We start from the raw sequence: 18,304 nt of genomic DNA on the forward strand, positions 1-18,304 counted from the left end.
TCAATGAAACATTAAAAGGGTAAATTGACAACATATGTAACTATTCAAGTCAGACAAAGCTAAAACATGACTTTGTAGTAAACATGTTTATTAAATGGACCAGCAGCTACAATATTAAACTAAGCGCAGCATATTAAAATAACAGGGGGAAAAACGATAGCAACAATTACACTCAGAGAACAAATCAATTCGGCGTGTACTTTAAACTGCAGAGTGAAAAACGATGCATGACGTGTGTCAAAGTCACATTTCGACCACGTTTATATCCACTTTTTTTTTTTTCTTTGTCTTCGTTGGCTCCCACTGGGTTCACGTTGCGGGGGAAGACTTGTGGACTAACAATGACGTCACACATTGAACAAAATAAAACACTCCTTGTTTAGAACATCACAATGTTGTTCAACATAAGACTTGTACATAAGTACAGTGTGTGTGTGTGTGGGGGGAAATATATAAAACGCAAGACTCAAATTCCAGTTAAGCAATTTTGGAGATCAAACATGTTACAGATGCTTCACTATCAAAAACAAAACACTTGTAAGCAAGTACACCGTATTTCCGCGAATAGTGGCCAAGATTGGGCATTAAGTTACTCAACTGCAAAAAGTGAAGGTGCATTTGTGTGGTGATTACGACTTATGCCAAGTGAACGTATACTTTTAAGCTACATAAGAAGGACGAGCAGGCAAGCTGGCTTTGCCAACAAGCTGTGGGACGTCAACATGGCTGCACACAACACTGTGGCGTGACCACACAGAACGCGAGCCAGCTCCGCGCATCAATGTAGTCTTCAACAGCCACCATCGGCTTGAGCTCGCTTAAAACATTCACCAAGGCTCCACGCTCTCCGGTTATTTGAGAGAGGCGTTTACTTGGCCAACTGGGTCACTATTTGAGGAAATACGGCACACATGGAAGATGGAAAAACGGGTTACAATCGTTGAACGCAATGCAGTCAAATGTTCACAATAACATCAAGACTTTTTTTTTTTTGTTTTTGGGGGGGTTTCTAATCATATTGAATGGTGGATAAGATGATCTTGAAGAGTGTCAACGTTTGAAATGGTTTAACTGGGCTATATGCTAACATGGCCGAGCATGTGGGAATGTCTTGCTGCTTCCGACTATGACCGCAACACACAATCCTCAGAAGTAGTAACAGATTAAACGCTAAAATTGACGCTCTGAGACAGGGTCTAAATATATATATATATTTATATATAATATATTCAATACACAATCAGATGTTAAATTATTCACACGTGGGCACCCTCAATGAGCACAACACCACCAAAAGTAAGCAACCAAATACCACCGTACACTGAACAAGACCATGTTTTTGAATGGCAGGCTTTCCTGAACACAAAACGAACGCCTATTGTGTTGAATGGCAGGGTTTCACCCCCCCAAAAAAATGGAGGCCTATTGTCTTTGAGTACTCATCAATATTTGAAATAAGTATGCTTTTCGTTCTGTAGTAAATGCACATCTCTTGTGTTTATATACAGTTTTATGTTGATGTTATGGCAATGCTTTGGGAAACCCCGATTACGTAAACGGGATAGAAACTGAAAGTATCCGTGTTTTAATGTAGGACGCCGAGCAGCTAATGCGGAACAACCGGCAGTAAAACACTTAAATTTAAAGCTGAAAGCATGAGTGAAAATGTTGTTTTTTTTCTCTCTTACCATATACAATATTACAATATCCATAATTGGATGTAAATGAGACTATTTTCAAATCTTGAGTTACCCTTTTTGTTTGCCATTATTTATGTTTGACACCTGGCATTCAACGCCGTGTAATTACTTAATTGCACTTGGAAATAAAAAATATGTACACACCAAAATCCCCATTTATAAACGAGCCCTAAACAGCTCAATTGGTTTTGAAATCCAATTGTTATTCTTACTATTGGGATATATGATATCCCAATTGAACAAATGAACATTTGTTTGTCCCAACATACAAACGCTTTTTGTTGCTGTTGTTGAAAATATTAATGGAACTTGTGAAATCTGGCTTCCTGCACGTTATGGCGCCCACGCTTCTGTTCCTGGTGAGAAGCATCGACGGGTTCTTGACTCAAGAGGTTGACGTTAAGCGCTCTCTGTCACGGCCTGCGGGGAAAGAAAGAAACATTCTGATGGCTTAGCTTTCATCGTTGAAAAGGAAAATCAGCACTTTCGTAACATAAAAGTTGTCCTACTTTTCTATTAGACAGGGCTTTGGCGCCATCTTAGGACATTTCAGAAAGAGCGAAGAGAAAAAGTTTCCATGAATAACGGAGGGCGAGTTAAAAAAAAAAAATATCCGCGGTGAAGGCTAAATTCCTAATCTGACCAAGAAAGTTCTGCTCCATGCTTAATTATCTGTAAAAATGGAACGTAGATGCAAAAAAGATTCGTGACCATCTCGAGTATTGCTATTACAATAACTTGCCTTATCTGCCGTTTGCTTTCCCGGCGCTGCGGCATTCTCCTCGCCCGCCTTGGGTGCGGCCACGTCATTGACCTTGCCCTCTACCTTAGCGTTGTCTACGTCGGAAGCGGCCCCGGCGTCGGCGTCCTTCGGCCGCTTGGGCGACCCCTGACAGAGAGTGGACAGGCTGATAAAGTGGGGCGCAAACATGCTGGTAGACACATTTGATCAGTTTTTCTTCTCTTTTGATTAAAGCCAGCAGAGGCTTGATTTTTGGATGGCCCTCAAAGATTATTTTAAATGATTATCCTGTGGTGGTGTGTGCTACGGCTGATTTTCCTGCTTGACTGTGCTTGAAAAGCACCCGTGGCCAACACTAAAACCTAAGAGCAGTAAGCACAGACAGTTTTTTTTTTCCTCATGTATGGGTTCTTTCCCACTTTAGAAATTGAAGATGGGTTTGAGGGGAAAATAAATAAATAAATCATTATCAGTGTTTTAAGTGTACACACTCAAGTCCATCCATCCATCCATTATCTGTACCGCTTCTCCTCACAAGGGTCGCGGGGCGTGCTGGAGCCTATCCCAGCTGTCTTTGGGCAGTAGGCGGGGGACACCCTGAATTGGTCGCCAGCCAATCGCAGGGCACACAGAGACAAACAAACATCCGCACTCGCAATCACACCTAGGGGCAATTTAGAGAGTCCAATCAACTTACCATGCATGTTTTTGGAATGTGGGAGGAAACCGGAGTACCCGGAGGAAACCCACGCAGGCACGGGGAGAACATGCAAACTCCACACAGGGAGGCCGGAGCCGGGATCGAACCCACGACCTCTGAACTGTGAGGCGGACATGCTAACCAGTCGACCACCGTGCCGCCCACACTCAAGTCATGTTTAATTATTCACATAACGATAACACTGGTCAACTAATATTAATCAGAGATGGTTTTATCTGTCCCTAAACATAGTTTTGACACTGTAAAAAAAATAAAAAAATAATAATTTAAAAAAATGGCTTCACTTTTTTTCTGCCACATGAGGTTTTTGAGAAATCTTAATTTTGTTGTTTTTCAGCAATGTGGATGTTACCATGCGTTGTAATTTATAATTATGGGGTTTCAAATAAATAAATAAATAAAAATCCACCTGTTGCTGAACCGAACCCTTCATACCGAATTCATAGACATTACTAAATAGATGACACAATTATATATTATATTGTTATTATTATGAAAACCTGATGTGCTAAGTGTTGAACCTGTTCAATGTCACAATGTCAAATACATGTACTTACAGCCAATAAGGAGGCAACTTGAAGCTCGTGCCATTGACGACAACAAGATGAAGCGTTTGAAACTAATTAGCAGATAAGCTAACGGTTGGCTTAGCAGTTTCTATTTTGTCTACTACTACACTTTGCGTTTTCAGACAGTCTGGATACACTGCGACCTCAGTCTTGGGACTAAAACGGACATCTGGAGGAGGCTTGCAATTGTCGGTGGATATTATCATGCATGTAATCAGTCCACCACAACCTCAGTAAATACACACTCGCCAACTCTTTTCCTGTGCGGCCGTGGAGCCTCTCATGTTGTAAAAATGGGCAAATGCGAGACACTCACCTCCGCCGACTCGTCCGCCTTGCGCTTGCTTCCCCCTCTGTCGTTCTTCTCGTCAATGACCAGGGCACCCTCGTCCTCGTCGCTGCTGCCCTCTGCGTCGGCTTTCTCCGAACCGGCGGCCTCCTCGGACACGTCGTCCTTCTTTGATGACTACCAGCATATTCGTGCTCGTTTGTAACATTTGAATATTTACGTTTGAGCCAAGTGGAAAAGAGCGGCGTCTCACCTTGTAGCCTTCATGCGTGACGGTGGGATTGTTCTCAATTTCCCAGAGGCCCTCGGCGAAGCCTTTCCTCTTGTTGGCCTTTCCGAACTTCTCTTTGCACTCGTCGTACGGGAACAGGTCCTTGGCCCCGAGGGATGCCCTGAAACACCAAACGCTCATGTCAAACCTTCATTATGTGGACTTAGAACACAGCAAAACCTCTGCACAATGGTTAAGTTGTTTCTCTACTGTGAGTACTTCTCGTAAAATCATATAATACATAATGACGTAGAATTAATCTGTTGCCTTTTGTTTAATTCACTATTTTGTAATCAGGCAAACGCAATAAGCCGCTGGACTGTCACGACGTTACTTACGTCTCGTGCGTCCCGAAAAAGAACACCTGGTACTTGTTGGAGGGCGATTTCACTGCTCGCTCTGGGAACTCGTCAATCTGCAAACAGGACAGCAGCACCACGTTTAATAATGCTGTGAGAGTCTTATGAGAATAAATCATGGATTGCTGTGACAAGGACGTATACTGTACAGAAACATTCTGAATATTTAGGTAGGATATTACTTTTGTACAACACATTGCATTGGGGTCATTACTTGATTGGTTTCCAATATTTACACACAACATGTGTATTACAGTAGATTACAATGTTAAATATAATAACCTCTGTCTCGAGTTTCATGACTACAGCGCTAGAGTATTTTCATGTTGACCATGATAGCGGTACTTAGAGAGCCAAGTATTTTTTAGTATTATTTGGTGCAAATAGTTTGAGCACCACTATCACTGACCCATAGAAACGCTTCCAGCATTTTACTTTGATCTCATAAAAATGGATTCGCGACCCACAGATTGGATAACTGTATTGCCACCTCTATTTGTATTGTTGCAACAAGTGTCAACCTCGCTGCTAACCCACTCAACTCAATATCGTCCACCAACACTTCTCGACTCGAACGTAACGAAAACAAAGCACAAACACGCCGAATTTTTAAAAACGTGTTTATAAGGGGCTGGTGCTACTTTAACTCATTTGACGTAGTCTTCCAGCGTCTACAAACGGCTTGTTGTGCTGCGCGGGCGTTAGTCAAGTTACGCTTGGGGATACAACAAGCACGAAAATGTAACGCTACTTGTGTTTCGAATATGGCTTAAGCGAAGAGATACGCGCGCGCCTGTGTGTGTATGCTAACTAGCGACCTAGCTAAGCAAAAAGCGCGGTAGGCTAAGACGCGCAAGCTAGTAGGCCTCTCGTCCAAACAAGCATCGTTTCAATGAAAAAACAAAAAGCCTGGCATATTCCACAGTGGTGGTGGCGGAATGGCGCTTACCCTGGCGGGCCAGTGCGGGTAGCCCTTCATTTTGGCGAAGACCAGGTCTCCTGGTTTGTACTCCCGCTGCCTGTTGGACCTCGGCATGTTTTTTCCCCGCAAAAATCGGCGTCGTCAGAGCAGCGAAAAGGGCAGTTGGAACACGATAAGACACCACACCTGAACCCGGCGTCGTTTTTCAAAGAAATCAACGGAGAGAGCGCGCCACTCGTCTTTTTTCGGCGCGAAATAAGCGACTACGCGACCTTTGACGTGATTTAAAAAAAATATATTTATCGTTGTCCGTTTTTTTCCCTTAAATCGCGTCGCCCAATCCGATGGCACTGGTTCCCTGTGGCCGGGGTTTGAAATTGAATCCCGCTTTTCCCTCCGACGGACGCGCCTCCACCGAGTAGATAGCGTTGAGGTTGCCTTTCACACGCCGTCCGTTAGGGGACAGTAAGCGCCAGTCGGTGCTTGCTTTCAGAAGCGAGAAGAAGAAATAGTGACGTCATAGCCCTGCGACTTTGAGTGGAAAGACGAAAACATTTGGCCTTGCTGACTCAAAAGCCGAAAAAGCATGACAGTGTGTAACTTTTTTATTCAGGGCCGTTGTCGTTACGGCGATAAATGCTGGAACGAGCATCCGAGAGGAGGCGGTGGAGGATACAACAACTACAGCCGCTCTTCAGCTCCACAGCATTCCCGAGGCGGAGGAGGAGGAGGAGGTGGAGGTACAGGACAGTAGTTTAAGTAGTTTAAGGAGTTTAAAGTGTTAAATTTGTGTAAAATTTCAAATAACAACTCATTTACACCAACCCAGTATTATAAGACATATCGTTTAAAGGCAATTCCAAATCAACAAGTTCTGTATAATTCTCCTCTGATAAAAATTAAGAAAGTTATGAGTCTTTCCACTAGTTTCTATTTTGTTAATTGTAATAACTTTCTTATTCTTTGTCCTATTTACAAAAGGTCGGCATCGTTGGAAAGCTTGCTTAACAAAGAAACTGACAACCTATAATAATGATGTTAATTGTTTTTAATTAATTAATTCCAAAGTCAAATTACAAAATTTGGCACTCAAAACATGATAAGAAAAAAAAAACACATTGTTAAAATACATAAGGAATATAGCACCACGTAGAGGCATTTGTAGTCGATAGAAATAGTGAAATTAGTACTGGACGCTAATCACTTAATATCCCAAGTAACCAAGATAGCGGTGGGTCCCAAAAATGTGTATGCAAATGACATACAGCAGAATCACAGAAAAACTCAGATTATTATAAGGATTTGAACATACATTTAGTCACCTTCGAGGTTCATACCACCCGTTTGTCACGTGTAAATTTCAGTGTATGTCTGTCTGAGATTTGTAGCGGGTGTAGCTCGTTGAGTGACCACTGCCGAAGTCAGTCTGTGGCGGATACTTCATGGATTCCACAATATTGATTTGTTTGGCGTGTGTATGTTTCAGTGTATGGCAACAAAGTATGGGTGAATCCCTCTCAGCAAAAAGGAGGCTTCAACCAGCAACAGCCCTCCCGCGGGAGCGATCAGTGGGGTGGGAGAGGACAGGACGTGAAGAGCTCCGAATTTAGCTTTTCTTCTCAAAACAGATTTTCAGCACTCACCAACAATAACAACTTTGAGAGGGGAGGTGGTGGAAGAGAAGCAACGGCAGCTGGTGAAGAAGATGATGAACAGAAACTGTGAGTCTGCTTTTTGTGATGTACAGTACTTTAAAATACATTCACACGATTGAATTTTAGTTAAATACAACAATTGCGTACGTGTCCTTTTCCCCATCATCCAGGGAGATCATTCAGAACGACATGAAAAGTTGGGAGAGCTCGGGTCAATGGGGCTTCTCATGTTATTGTAGCTTCAAGACACATTTATCTGGTTTGTAGCAAATACATCATCTATATTATATATTTTTTTTGAGAGCGAACACGGTGATTTACGCCGACCTTCTCCCCTTTGTAGGTTTTACTGATCTCTCTCCAGAAGAACTTAGACTGGAATATTACTCCACCAAAGCATCAGGAGACCTGCAGAGTTATGTACGTGTAGTATTTTCATTTGGAAAGTGACGTGTCGTTATCTCACTGTATCTGTCTGTTGCAAGTATGAATGTGCTGTGGTTCCTCCATGTCTTTTAGTTGAATGGCATCAATCTGTTGCTCAGTCAGTGGAGAAGCAGAGTCCAGGAGCTGCTGCTAATGAATCCATCCACTCGTGCAGCTTTGGTGAGACGCACATTGTAACCATCAAACATATTTCCATACTTAATATACAGTGGTGTCTTGACTTCTGTGCGTCTCAAAAGACTCGTAGCGTAAGTCTAGGTACCACTATAAAGCGTCTAGGCACAGTAACTGAGGTTTTGATTGCATTTTTTTTTTTTTTTGTAGCTTGCAGAACTGAAAAATCCATCACATCAGGTGTCGTCGAGTGGCTTTGGCTCCACAGCTTCTGGATTTGGGTCATCTTCGTTTGGTTTGGGCAGTAAAGGTAATTGCCAAGGTCAAACCTGCAATAACCTGCCATTGTTTTAATTCAGTGTACCTTGGACCCTCTGAAAATGCCTGAACCTGATTTTTAAAATGGGAGCGAGCGCACCCTACATATGAAAAGTGAATGTCGCAACCTCATTGCGCTGGTTCACGATTTTTCTTTTTTTTTTTTTTTTTTTTTAAATTTAGGATTTGGAGCAGCACCATTCGAAGCAAGCACTTTCAGTTTTGCCGCTCCAGCAGGTGGATTTGGCTCTTCAGCAGCGCCAACATCCACACCAGGCTTTGGCAGTGCCATCTCACCCCCGACGGGGTTTGCTACCCCCTCCTCGTCGTCTGCTTTTGGTTCTGGTGCTCCTTCAGCTGCATCGTTCTCCTTCGCTACCCCGTCCAGCAACCAGCCGGCGGCTTCTTCTTCAGGGTTTGGCTCGGCCACCGGCTTCAGCTTCTCCTCCACTGCCAACAACAACAAAGGCGCATTTGGAAGCGGTTTTGGGTCCGTGGCACCTCCGGGAAGTTTGTTCGGACAGTCCGGTTCTTCTGCGGGCTCAGCTGGCGGCGCCTCGGACGTGCTGTTCTCCCCCGAGAGCGAACTGACCCCTGAAGAGTTGGCTCAATTCAAAGCACAGCGGTTCACTTTGGGACAGATTCCTTTGAAGCCGCCTCCTGCTGAAATGCTCCGGCTTTGATGCGCAAAGTATTTTGTGATCACAGTCAAGTGGCTAAGATGGCTAAGTTGTTGCGTTAGATATGAAAGAATAAATAAAGATCGACCCACGCGTCCTTTTCAAGTGGTACCAACTTGCACATGGTTGATCTCTATTGCTTTGTTGACGGATGACAGAAACGGGTGTGCCCACCACCGCTTGAGTGGCCTCTCACTTAGGCATGCCAGTGAGCTGATTGGGATTCATTGGCGCTATTAATGTTTGATAGGGGTCTCATTCCACTCGGGCCCGCTTCGGTGCCGCCGCAGACAACAGAAGGGCTTTGCAAGTGGAACATTTAATTGTGTTGTGCCACTGTGGTTTGCCTGTTGGGAGTAGAATATTGATCCTCAGCCTTATAGATTTATGTTTGCAGTAGTGACTCTTTGCGCTGGTTACGTTGTTAAATACATATTTCACTTGTGTATGTCGGATTGGGTTATCATAGCAACACATTGACAGTAAGAATAATTAATACCAAAAAAAAATGCTACGTAAAGTGGTTTTATATTGTGTAAGGTTGTCAGATAGTGACGTTTATGGAATTTATGCCCTCTAGTGGAGTCACACTCGATAAAGGAGGTGGAGAGCAGATATCACGGTCAATTTTACACCAAGAAAGCCCAGAAGGCAACGCTTTTGAAGCAATTTCGCACTTAAATATTTTACGTACATTTTTTGTATTCAGGCTGCGAGTCTAAAATTTGAACATGTCATTTTTTTGTGTTCGATTAAAACGCAATGACAAACTAATTTATGGTGCGTTTTCTCTTCCTGTGCATTCATTTGAATTGCACACACAAGGCCACACGATGTCGCTGTTTGCCCGCGGCGGCGTCCATCTCGCTGCCTTCCCACTCCTCTTTTCTCCTCCTCAGCAGCGCCCCCTCGGCTCGTCTCGGCTCAACCCCACCTTGGATTGCAGCTCCAGCAGCCGCACAGCCAGCACAGTGCAGAGCGGAGAAGCCGTGCAAAGCGTTTTTCCTTTTTGAAGCGCCAAAATAGCACCCGAACGATGACATTGATCCACGCGGGGCACAAGCACAACAACATTTGACAACCTGCGACCTGCACAGCTCCTCTTCGCCTCCTCTCCTTGTGGTAAGTGCTCAGTTTCAGCACCACATTTGTGCACGATGCAATATGCTGTCACTGGGATACAACGCACGTGATCAGCCGAGCATCTTTAATTTGGGCTCGCCTTGTAGAATAATGCGTGGCTGCGAAAACGGATTGTCTTGCATTTTAAATGAGTTATAACCCTTCTATTCGCTCGGATCAAATTTGACCCGTTTTGACATTTGTCAGAAGAAGGCAAAAAACCTAAATGTCATTCTTTCACCATGAAATTTGAAGACGTATCGTAAAGTGACCCAAAAATTGCACAAATTAAATATTTGAGACTGTCATTCTTTGGTTACAGGTGCTACAAACTGCAACAATATGTATTTTATCTTACCAGCTTGTTTTAAATCAAGAAAAATGCAGGTGGTAATGGTTGAAATCTTGAAATTTTGGAAACCGTACACGGCACAAATGGCTTTGTTTGTATGTAACAATGTTTTTGAGGGAGCTCGGAACAGTCCGGAGAACTGTCTGTGTTCCCACCGCTTTTCCACAGGAAAATCTGAGTGATTATCTGTCAAATTCATTTTTAGATCAGCGGCCGAATTCGCCCCACTTTGATCTCAAGTGGGTGGACCAGTATAAGCTATAAATGATGACAAATGCGAATCGGTCCCATTGTTTTGGTGCAAATAATTAAAAAGAAGGAAAAAAAAGTATCCTACCATCCACATTTTGAAAATAATCACATTTATTGATAAAATGCACGTACATTTCCACCTCCATCTGAAAATCTTGACAACATCAAATGACTAATGTCCTAAAGAAAAAATATCACTACCAAGTACAGCGGAGTCAAATGTTGTCCGCTTTATTTCTTTTATGATGTGTTTTTACATGAGTGTGTGTGTATGGATATGAGTGAGTGTGTCAGGCAAAGGGAGGGCAGAGCACATAAGCATATTATTCTATATAAGCACATTACCAGCACACACTTTTCAGATGGCTCGTCCTCTCCGCCAAGCACTAGACGGGCTGGGCCAAGCTCATGCTGAGGTGTGAGATTTATATCAGATGGCGCACACGCGCACGAACAAAACACACACAGGAACCCATGCATGCAGACATCACTCCTCGACCTCCCATCTGTGGGTGGTGAGTGAGTGAGGTCAACACTTGTGTTGAATTAATAAAAAAAAAAGAAAAGCCTTTCTGATATTTGTGACACTTGCCGCTGTCAAGCTCAGAGAATTGCGTGACTGCTTAAACTGGCTCAGAGGAAAGCAGGCACTTTTTTGGCTCTTAAAAAAAGGGAGAAAGAGGATAATTATCCACGTGCTTAACTCTTGAAATCCAACGCCTGACTCCCACTTGATCCTCTGTGTAATCCACGGAGGCTGGCAAACTGAAAGAGACTCAAGATACTGCTGTGGAAAGCCTGTCTTGTAGAGCTCCATGTGTGGAGAAAAAAAAAACAGCGACAACGATGAATCGAGAGCACATGGTCTTACACTGTTATTGTGAAAATAGAAAGTAGTGGGAAGTCATGAAGAACAAATACTTTGTTCAACCCAAACATATTTTTTTCAAGAATATGTTCTATGCAAACACCCACTAGTTGAAAGAAGGCATTCTGATAGATATTGTGTTTGTGGAATAAGAGTTAATCCAACCCTTTTTTCGCCATCACGGGGGGGCGTCCATTTTGTCACTTCTGTCGACTGAAAATGACATCACAACTGCTCGGGGCTAACGACCAATCACGGCTCAGCTTCAGAAAACAGGTCAGCCGTGATTGATCGTTACCTGAGCCCTGAGCAGTTGTGATGTCATTTTCAGTTGACGGGAGTGACAAAATGGCCGCCCCTGGAGATGGCTAAAGACGGGTGGATTCATTCTTATTTCACAAACGCAATACTTATCAGAATGCCTCTTTTCAACTAGTGGGCCTGCGGGGACCATATTCTTGAAAAAAAAAAAAAATGTTTGGGTTGATTTCCGCTTTAAAGACCCTGAAAAGTGTCTATGTCTGCAGACGTGGCTGAATTGGTGTGTTTTAAAGCAAACATGGGTAAGTAGCATTTAGCTCTTATGCTGCACACAAATGAAACAACTTGCCAGTGAAATTAGCCCAGGTGTAGGAAGGATTCTAAATGAAGAAGCGTCACCTTTTTTCCTTTTGTGCGCTGTGTCAAATTTTGAAGACATCTCTATTTTCACTTTACAGACGGTTAACAGTGTCGATGGTCATTGCTCGAATAAGATATTTCTCTAAACTTGCTCTGCTCTCCTTTTAAAACGTCGGTCATAGGCATTCACGTGTGTGCGCATGTGTGCTGTTGCACCTCACAAATGGGTCCATGAGGCATGAGGCTCACTTCCCCTCTTCCAACCAGACGAGCTAATGAGACACAATAGTCCCGATTCCTGAATATTTACTGCGCGTGCTGCTGCAATGTGTACATTGCTGACAAGATCCAGTTTCTTTAAGCACATGACTTTTTTTTTTTGTTTTTTGGTTTTTTGGTGTGTGTGAGTTTTTGTATGAGTGAGTTTTTTTTTAAATATTTAAGACGTTTTGTTCTTTTTGTTGTTGTTTTTTAGTGTGTGTGAGTCTTTTTTTGGGGGGGAGGGTGACATGATAATTTTTTTAGGCAGTGTATGAGGGTTGTCCAAATAAGTTTGATGTGCATGTTTGATATATTTTTATTTTATGTTAGTGTAAGAGTTTTTGTGTGAGTGAGTTTTTGGGGGTTATGTGAGAGGCTTTGTTGGTTTATCTGTATGTGTGTGAGATTTCTTAGTTTGTGAGAGTTTTTTTAAGTAACTTGTGAGAGTTTGTGAACTTTTTTGAGGAGAAGTGAGAGATCATGGTTTTGGGCGGAGTGTGAGAGTTTTTTTGGTGAATGTGATATGTTTTCTGGTAACTGTTTTTTTTGTGAGTGATAGATTTTGTGTGCATGAGAGTTTTTTGTCGCATGAGTTTTTTTTGTTTGAATTTGAGATTTTTTGTGGGGGTGTGGCTAAGAGCTTTTTTTGGAGGAGTGTGTGAGATTTTTTTTCTTGGTGTAAATGAGATTTTTTTTGTGTATATGAATTATTTTGGCGATTATTTATTTATTTTTTTCAATTGTTTTTTTTAATGTGACAGGTAAATGTTATCTTCTATGTCGTATATGTCACTTCATATGATGATTTTTTTTTTTCCCCACATATTTTTTCACCCGCGAAACTGTACTTAAAAACGGACCCAGTCATTCATGAGGCCTTTTCATGTCTAGTAATAATCAGCGATCTGCACTGGTTGCTTCCATTGCTGCACCAAGCCATACACAAACACTACAGCCAATCTGTGGCAAAAGTGATGACTCCAGTCTCCATTGTGAAACGTTTGGAACGGAGCCTCCTCCATGATAATCATCAAATCTCCTTCTCTCCGTGCGTATCGTTTTAAATGCTCATTTGCTCGGCCCTATTTTACGCACTAATCCCCGCTCAGCTGAGCTAGCGATACAGCGTTCTCTTCCCCGCAGTGAATCGATACCCCCGGGGATGCGCGCGGGTAGCCTTTTGAAGTGAGACCACCTACAGTGCGTATCTCTTCATACGCCAGGTGGACAAAAATATTGGGCCACCTACAGTGGGTGGAAATGTTCAAGCATTAAATGTGCACTTCTGAAAGTCCTTTTCTCAAGCCGTTTTCCCCGCACTCAAATGTTGTCACGCCCTGCTCAGCTGTCGGTCAAACGGCCCAAAATGGACGCGAGCATCTTTTTCATGACGACAAATAAATACGTTTGAGCAGGGAAACGGTGTCGCCCCCCCCCCCACCACACGTTCTTTCTCCCGTTTGACAGCAGAACAAAATGAAAGGACGTCAAAATGAGTGAGTCAGCAGCAGCGGTTGGGGGGGGGTGGGGTGCTGGAAAGATAGAAATAAAACAAATGGAATGGAGGGAAACTGGGTTAACAGTGACGTGACGGATGACGACGAGCGCTTTCCCGACTCATGGCCGAGTTCCCCGGTGACTAATGCCGTCAGTGACAGATCTTGTCTCCTTCCGACCAAACCTGCCATGCTGCAAGTCAGCCAGGGGGCACTGTGGCACACCCCAAGTCTCGTCCATAATCCCATTTCAGAGCAATAATTCCTCATTTATTACCGTACGTAGCCATCATTTTTTTTAAGTATAGAGTGAACCCCCGTTATCGCGGGGGGATGTCCGTTCTCGGCCCACTTGCAGTAATGAAAAAGAAAGACCATGTCAAAAACATTTTTCAAAATATTTGTAGCCCCCTTACGTATATCAACTATTTTTTACTACTTCTTCGCACCGTATGCCGGTTCTCAAGTTAATTTGTCGCTCCCCGTTGACCTGAACTCAAAAACTGACACGTTGGAACAAAAGGGAATAAACAATGCATATTTCATCACCAAAAAGCATCTGTTATTAGCATTAGCATGTTGTTAGCATAGCATTATTCAAGCTAGACATTCACTGGCAGACATTTTCAGGCCCTCTTTGACCCTAACGTTTGAAAAAAATTGTAAAAATATCAATAAATTCCTGGGATTGACTGGCTGGACTGTGAAAAGACAAGTAATTTCGCCAATCGCAGCGAATGAGTTGCTTGATCGAGAGCAGGATGTCATCATCCGACTTGGGGTCAATGACATGATCAAATTTGTCAAAACAACAGCTAATAGGGGAAGTCAACCCAAACACATTTTTTTTCAAGAATATGTTTTATACAAGGCCATTATTTGAAACAAGGCATTCTGATAAATACTGCGTTTGTGGAATAAGAGTTAATCCACTCGTTTTTAGCCGTCTGTGTGGGGCGGCCATTTTGTTACTTCTGTCGACTGAAAATGACAGCACAACTGCTCGGGGCTCAGGTAACGACCAATCGCGGCTCAGCTTTAGAAAACAGGCGAGCTCTGATCAGTTGTGATGTCATTTTCAGTCGACAGAAGTGACAAAATGGCCGCCCCCTGAGATGGCTAAAAACGGGTGCGTTTTGCTGCTTAACTCATATTGCGCACACGCACTATTAATCAGAATGCCGTGTTTCAACTCGTGGGCCTGCTGTCAACACAACAACAAAATATATGTTTGGTTTGAACACTTTTTGTAGTCTTTCACAAACCTCTCAAACGCACACCACAGCACATTGCGTTCCCGTCAAAGTTTTAATTCCGAAGGACGTATTAAGGGCAAATTCACTCTACAGTATATGTATTATTGAAGACATCCTGCTACAGGAATGAGTGCTGTAGCATAAATAATATGCGCATCGGTCCGTACAACTATTGGCCGGTGTGCGAGGGGAAAAAAAAAAAAAAAAATGTTTGCACACACTCAGACGGCATCGTTTGCCTCAATTTGGCCTCCTCAATAAGTCGGCATACGTTAGAAGAGTGATTCGCTGCTGATCTATATGAGCTTCACACGCACGAGATGCGGCGATAAGGTTCAGTAGAAGGGCGACACTGGCACAAGGAGGTGTAGTGAAGATGTTACAAGTGACACGGGGAATTTTTAAAAAGGGCATTCTGACGTAATATAGAATGAAAATCAGATAAAAAAAAAAAAAAAGCGCTTGAAGACTCTGGGAGACACGACACAAATTCTTGGAATGCTACGATAGAACTCATGTGCGGTTTAGGCTACAATTAAGTTCATTTATGGACAACACACGCAGCCCAGTGGCTAACGGCTCCACTGTCACTGTTTAAAAAAAAAAAAAAAAAAAAGATTCCAGGGATACACGGGAGACAAACAGCAGCTGACAAGGTTGCCCGACAACAGCAGGCCATCCCTGACATTTGTGTTTGTGCGACCGCAGATATTTCTTGCCTCCCACTGACCTTTGTCTTCTTTCTTCAGCACTTACTCGAAGTTATTTTGGAAGGCTTCGGAGGAGGAAGTCATATCTGCTTCCTCGGTGTTTAAACTTTTGTCGGAAATAGGGCCTGGCTGATGTGGATTTATTAGAGGGTTAGAATTTGGGTTCGCCCAACTAGAAAAAAATAGAATAACAATTACCGTAACTCAGTTCCAATATTTGGCAGAATAAAATTCTGATAAGCGATTAATCAGCCGATTTAAAATAAATAAACGAATAAATAAAATAACTTCTTTTGAATGTCATTATCTTGTAAAGTGGTCATGTGTAAAACAACAACAAAAACAATTAGCATTTTTCTTTGCCAATTTTAGAATGGCTAATATCAATCGATTAAATCGGCCCGCCCGATTAATCTTTTGGGCCGATTCGAAAAAAAGCCGATTTTCCAGGATATGTTTGCTTTCCATTCATTGCAGATTGCGGTTAACGCCTTGATGCTCGCTAACTGAGGAACTTTGAACTTTAAAGTATTTTTCACCCACATTTTGGCTCCCGCCCGCACGATCTGACATCGCGCCTTGTCTTTTGCCGTTCCCTCAGCCCCACTCCAACGCTCCCGCCCCCCACCGGTCCTCTCGATCAACAGGACCATGATGCTGAGCAGCTCGGTGGAGGTGCCCAGCCCGGGCGGGCTGAGCGGCCTGAGCGGGCTGAGCGAAGCGGCTCGGAACGTGGTGCGCTCCTCCAGCATCTCGGGGGCCATGTACAACCTGGAGAAGAGTCCCGGGGCCGGCGGGCCCGAGACGGCGTCGCTGGCCGGTAACAAGAAGCGGCGCTCCAGCCTGGGTGCCAAGATGGTGGCTATTGTGGGCTTGTCGCAGTGGAGCAAGAGCACGCAGCAGCTCAACCAGCATGGTCGGTCATTTTCATCATCCTTTACCTAAATTCAGTTTTCTTCAGCCAAACACAATTTTCTTTTTTTCTCACCTTATCAACACCTTGGTGAAGGCAACTTTCTCTCTTTGCCTCTTTCTATTTTCTCCCTTCTCTTTGCGTGGATATTGAATAGTCGGGATGTAACGATTCACTCAAGCCCCGATTCGATTTCGATTTTCGGTTCCCGATTTTCGATTCGATTTTTCATGCTTGTCTCTGTGCACTAGTGTGGTTCTGCAGCCATCCTAAAATGCAACACGCAATGATGTTTGGCGCAAAAGCATCATTTGATCTACACATTCAAAATGCGCTATGCATCTGGAATGAAGAAAAACGTTTCAAAACATTCTTTTCTAGATGACTTTATCAACTCAATTTTCGATGAATCGAATCGATTCATCGATAAATCAGGCGAATCGATTTTTGATTAATCGTTACATCACTATTGCATAGCATTCACACCTAAAATTGATTCAATCAAGACATCATTTTCTAGATGACTTTATCAACTCGATTTTCGATTAATCGAATCGATTAATCAGGTGAATCGATTTTCGATTAATCGTTACGCACCCCTATTGAATAGCATTCACACTTCAAATTGATTCAAACTACTCCAACTGGAACATTTTCAACTACTATGTATATTTTATATATATTTGACACATTTTCCTTCTTCCGCATTTCAAGTCCCACATTGTACAATTCAACGGCTCCCACAACCTTTCAGCTCTTTCTTACTGTAATGGCATTTTCTTGTTGCTGTTTATTTCGTTCATGTCACTTTTGACTTGCCCATCACAGCTTCTTCTGTGCTTTCTCCATCACAGCTTTAGGCGGCAATATGATGTTCGCAGGGGCCTTGAGCAGCAGCAGCAGCTTGCACATATGGGCGATGTATGATAACCACGGAGCCGTTATGTTCTCATTTGTCTCCCGTGGGAATAATTATACAGTAGATGTCATACCGGCGCAACAGAAACACTCGGTCGCCAGTTGCAAACACATGGCCGCTTATTCCTGGTATGACGTCAGAAAATGAGTCATTCTGTCACGTTTGGTAAAGGTTGATTTATTTCCCATTCTAAATTCCAACCATAAAAAAAAAAGGTTAATCTTCTTTTATCATCGTGGCTAGTTTGGCTTCTCCTTTTTTTTCTTTTCAACTTTGCTCATGCGATCTTTTCAGAACAGCGTGTCCATGTCCACAATTTGCTTTCTGCTTGCCTGCCCGCTATGTGGCTGGACATCGACTGTGTTTATTTCTGGGAGACCGTTCAGCCTTAAAACCTGATCTGAGTGTTGTTGCTATCTGCTCTGTAAGTCCAGCAGAGTGTGACATTTTATAGCCTGTTCTTATCTGAGTTCAGAAGGATTTGGTTCAAATGCCAATGCACTTTATTTGGCAGAAAACCATTTTCACTTGCTTTAAAAAGCTCAGGATTGCGTCCATGGAAAAAAAAAAAAAAAAAAAAAAAATCTTACATTATCATTAATCCAAGCCTTTTTTGTCGATGGGCTAAAAGAAGGTAGAATTTTATATGCAAGCATTAGGTGTAAAAAGTCATTATTTTTGTTGTTGCTGTCTCTTTTTCTAATCTTCTGATTTAATTCTCCTAAAATGATGACTTGTGACTCGTAA

At 42.9% G+C, this 18,304-nt stretch overlaps 3 protein-coding genes across 3 annotated transcripts in view; 2 read left to right on the plus strand and 1 right to left on the minus strand.

The window, feature by feature from the left end:
- Nucleotides 1-71: 71 nt before the first annotated feature.
- On the minus strand, nt 72-6,045 carry hdgfl3 (HDGF like 3). The gene is made up of 6 exons (XM_086014849.1): nt 5,601-6,045; nt 4,631-4,707; nt 4,275-4,413; nt 4,049-4,198; nt 2,443-2,589; nt 72-2,120 (listed from the first exon to the last, which is right to left on the minus strand). The coding sequence occupies exons 1-6, from the start codon at nt 5,685-5,687 to the stop codon at nt 2,100-2,102; spliced, it is 621 nt and encodes a 206-aa protein (XP_085870975.1). The 5' UTR covers nt 5,688-6,045; the 3' UTR covers nt 72-2,099.
- nup42 (nucleoporin 42) lies at nt 5,275-9,561 on the plus strand. The gene is made up of 7 exons (XM_086014848.1): nt 5,275-6,313; nt 7,060-7,294; nt 7,399-7,487; nt 7,572-7,648; nt 7,748-7,834; nt 8,000-8,099; nt 8,291-9,561. Exons 1-7 carry the CDS (start codon nt 6,160-6,162, stop codon nt 8,788-8,790), a joined length of 1,242 nt encoding a protein of 413 aa, XP_085870974.1. The 5' UTR covers nt 5,275-6,159; the 3' UTR covers nt 8,791-9,561.
- A 175-nt stretch (nt 9,562-9,736) lies between these two features.
- The window catches only part of rims3 (regulating synaptic membrane exocytosis 3), a 31,413-nt gene continuing 22,845 nt past the window's right edge, over nt 9,737-18,304 (plus strand). Inside the window, exons 1-2 of the mRNA XM_086015120.1 lie at nt 9,737-9,909; nt 16,327-16,641. Of these exons, the coding sequence (XP_085871246.1) occupies nt 16,377-16,641 (265 nt within the window). The 5' untranslated portion in view covers nt 9,737-9,909; nt 16,327-16,376. The remainder of the gene's footprint in view (nt 9,910-16,326; nt 16,642-18,304) is intronic.

This window comes from Filicampus tigris, chromosome 18 (genome assembly GCF_054856515.1).
Source record: "Filicampus tigris isolate MCC_2025a chromosome 18, RoL_Ftig_1.0, whole genome shotgun sequence".
Taxonomy (NCBI): Eukaryota; Metazoa; Chordata; class Actinopteri; order Syngnathiformes; family Syngnathidae; genus Filicampus; species Filicampus tigris.

Bases quoted from the DNA above. Each gene is read 5' to 3' on its own strand.
- nup42 (XM_086014848.1), top strand. From the start codon at position 6,160: ATGACAGTGTGTAACTTTTTTATTCAGGGCCGTTGTCGTTACGGCGAT. The intron at 7,488-7,571 runs GTTTGTAGCAAA...TCCCCTTTGTAG, and splicing joins CTTCAAGACACATTTATCTG to GTTTTACTGATCTCTCTCCA. The intron at 7,835-7,999 runs GTGAGACGCACA...TTTTTTTTGTAG, and splicing joins CATCCACTCGTGCAGCTTTG to CTTGCAGAACTGAAAAATCC.
- hdgfl3 (XM_086014849.1), bottom strand. From the start codon at position 5,687: ATGCCGAGGTCCAACAGGCAGCGGGAGTACAAACCAGGAGACCTGGTC. The intron at 4,708-5,600 runs GTAAGCGCCATT...TCCTGTTTGCAG, and splicing joins ACCCGCACTGGCCCGCCAGG to ATTGACGAGTTCCCAGAGCG. The intron at 4,414-4,630 runs GTAAGTAACGTC...TTGGTGTTTCAG, and splicing joins TTTTTCGGGACGCACGAGAC to GGCATCCCTCGGGGCCAAGG.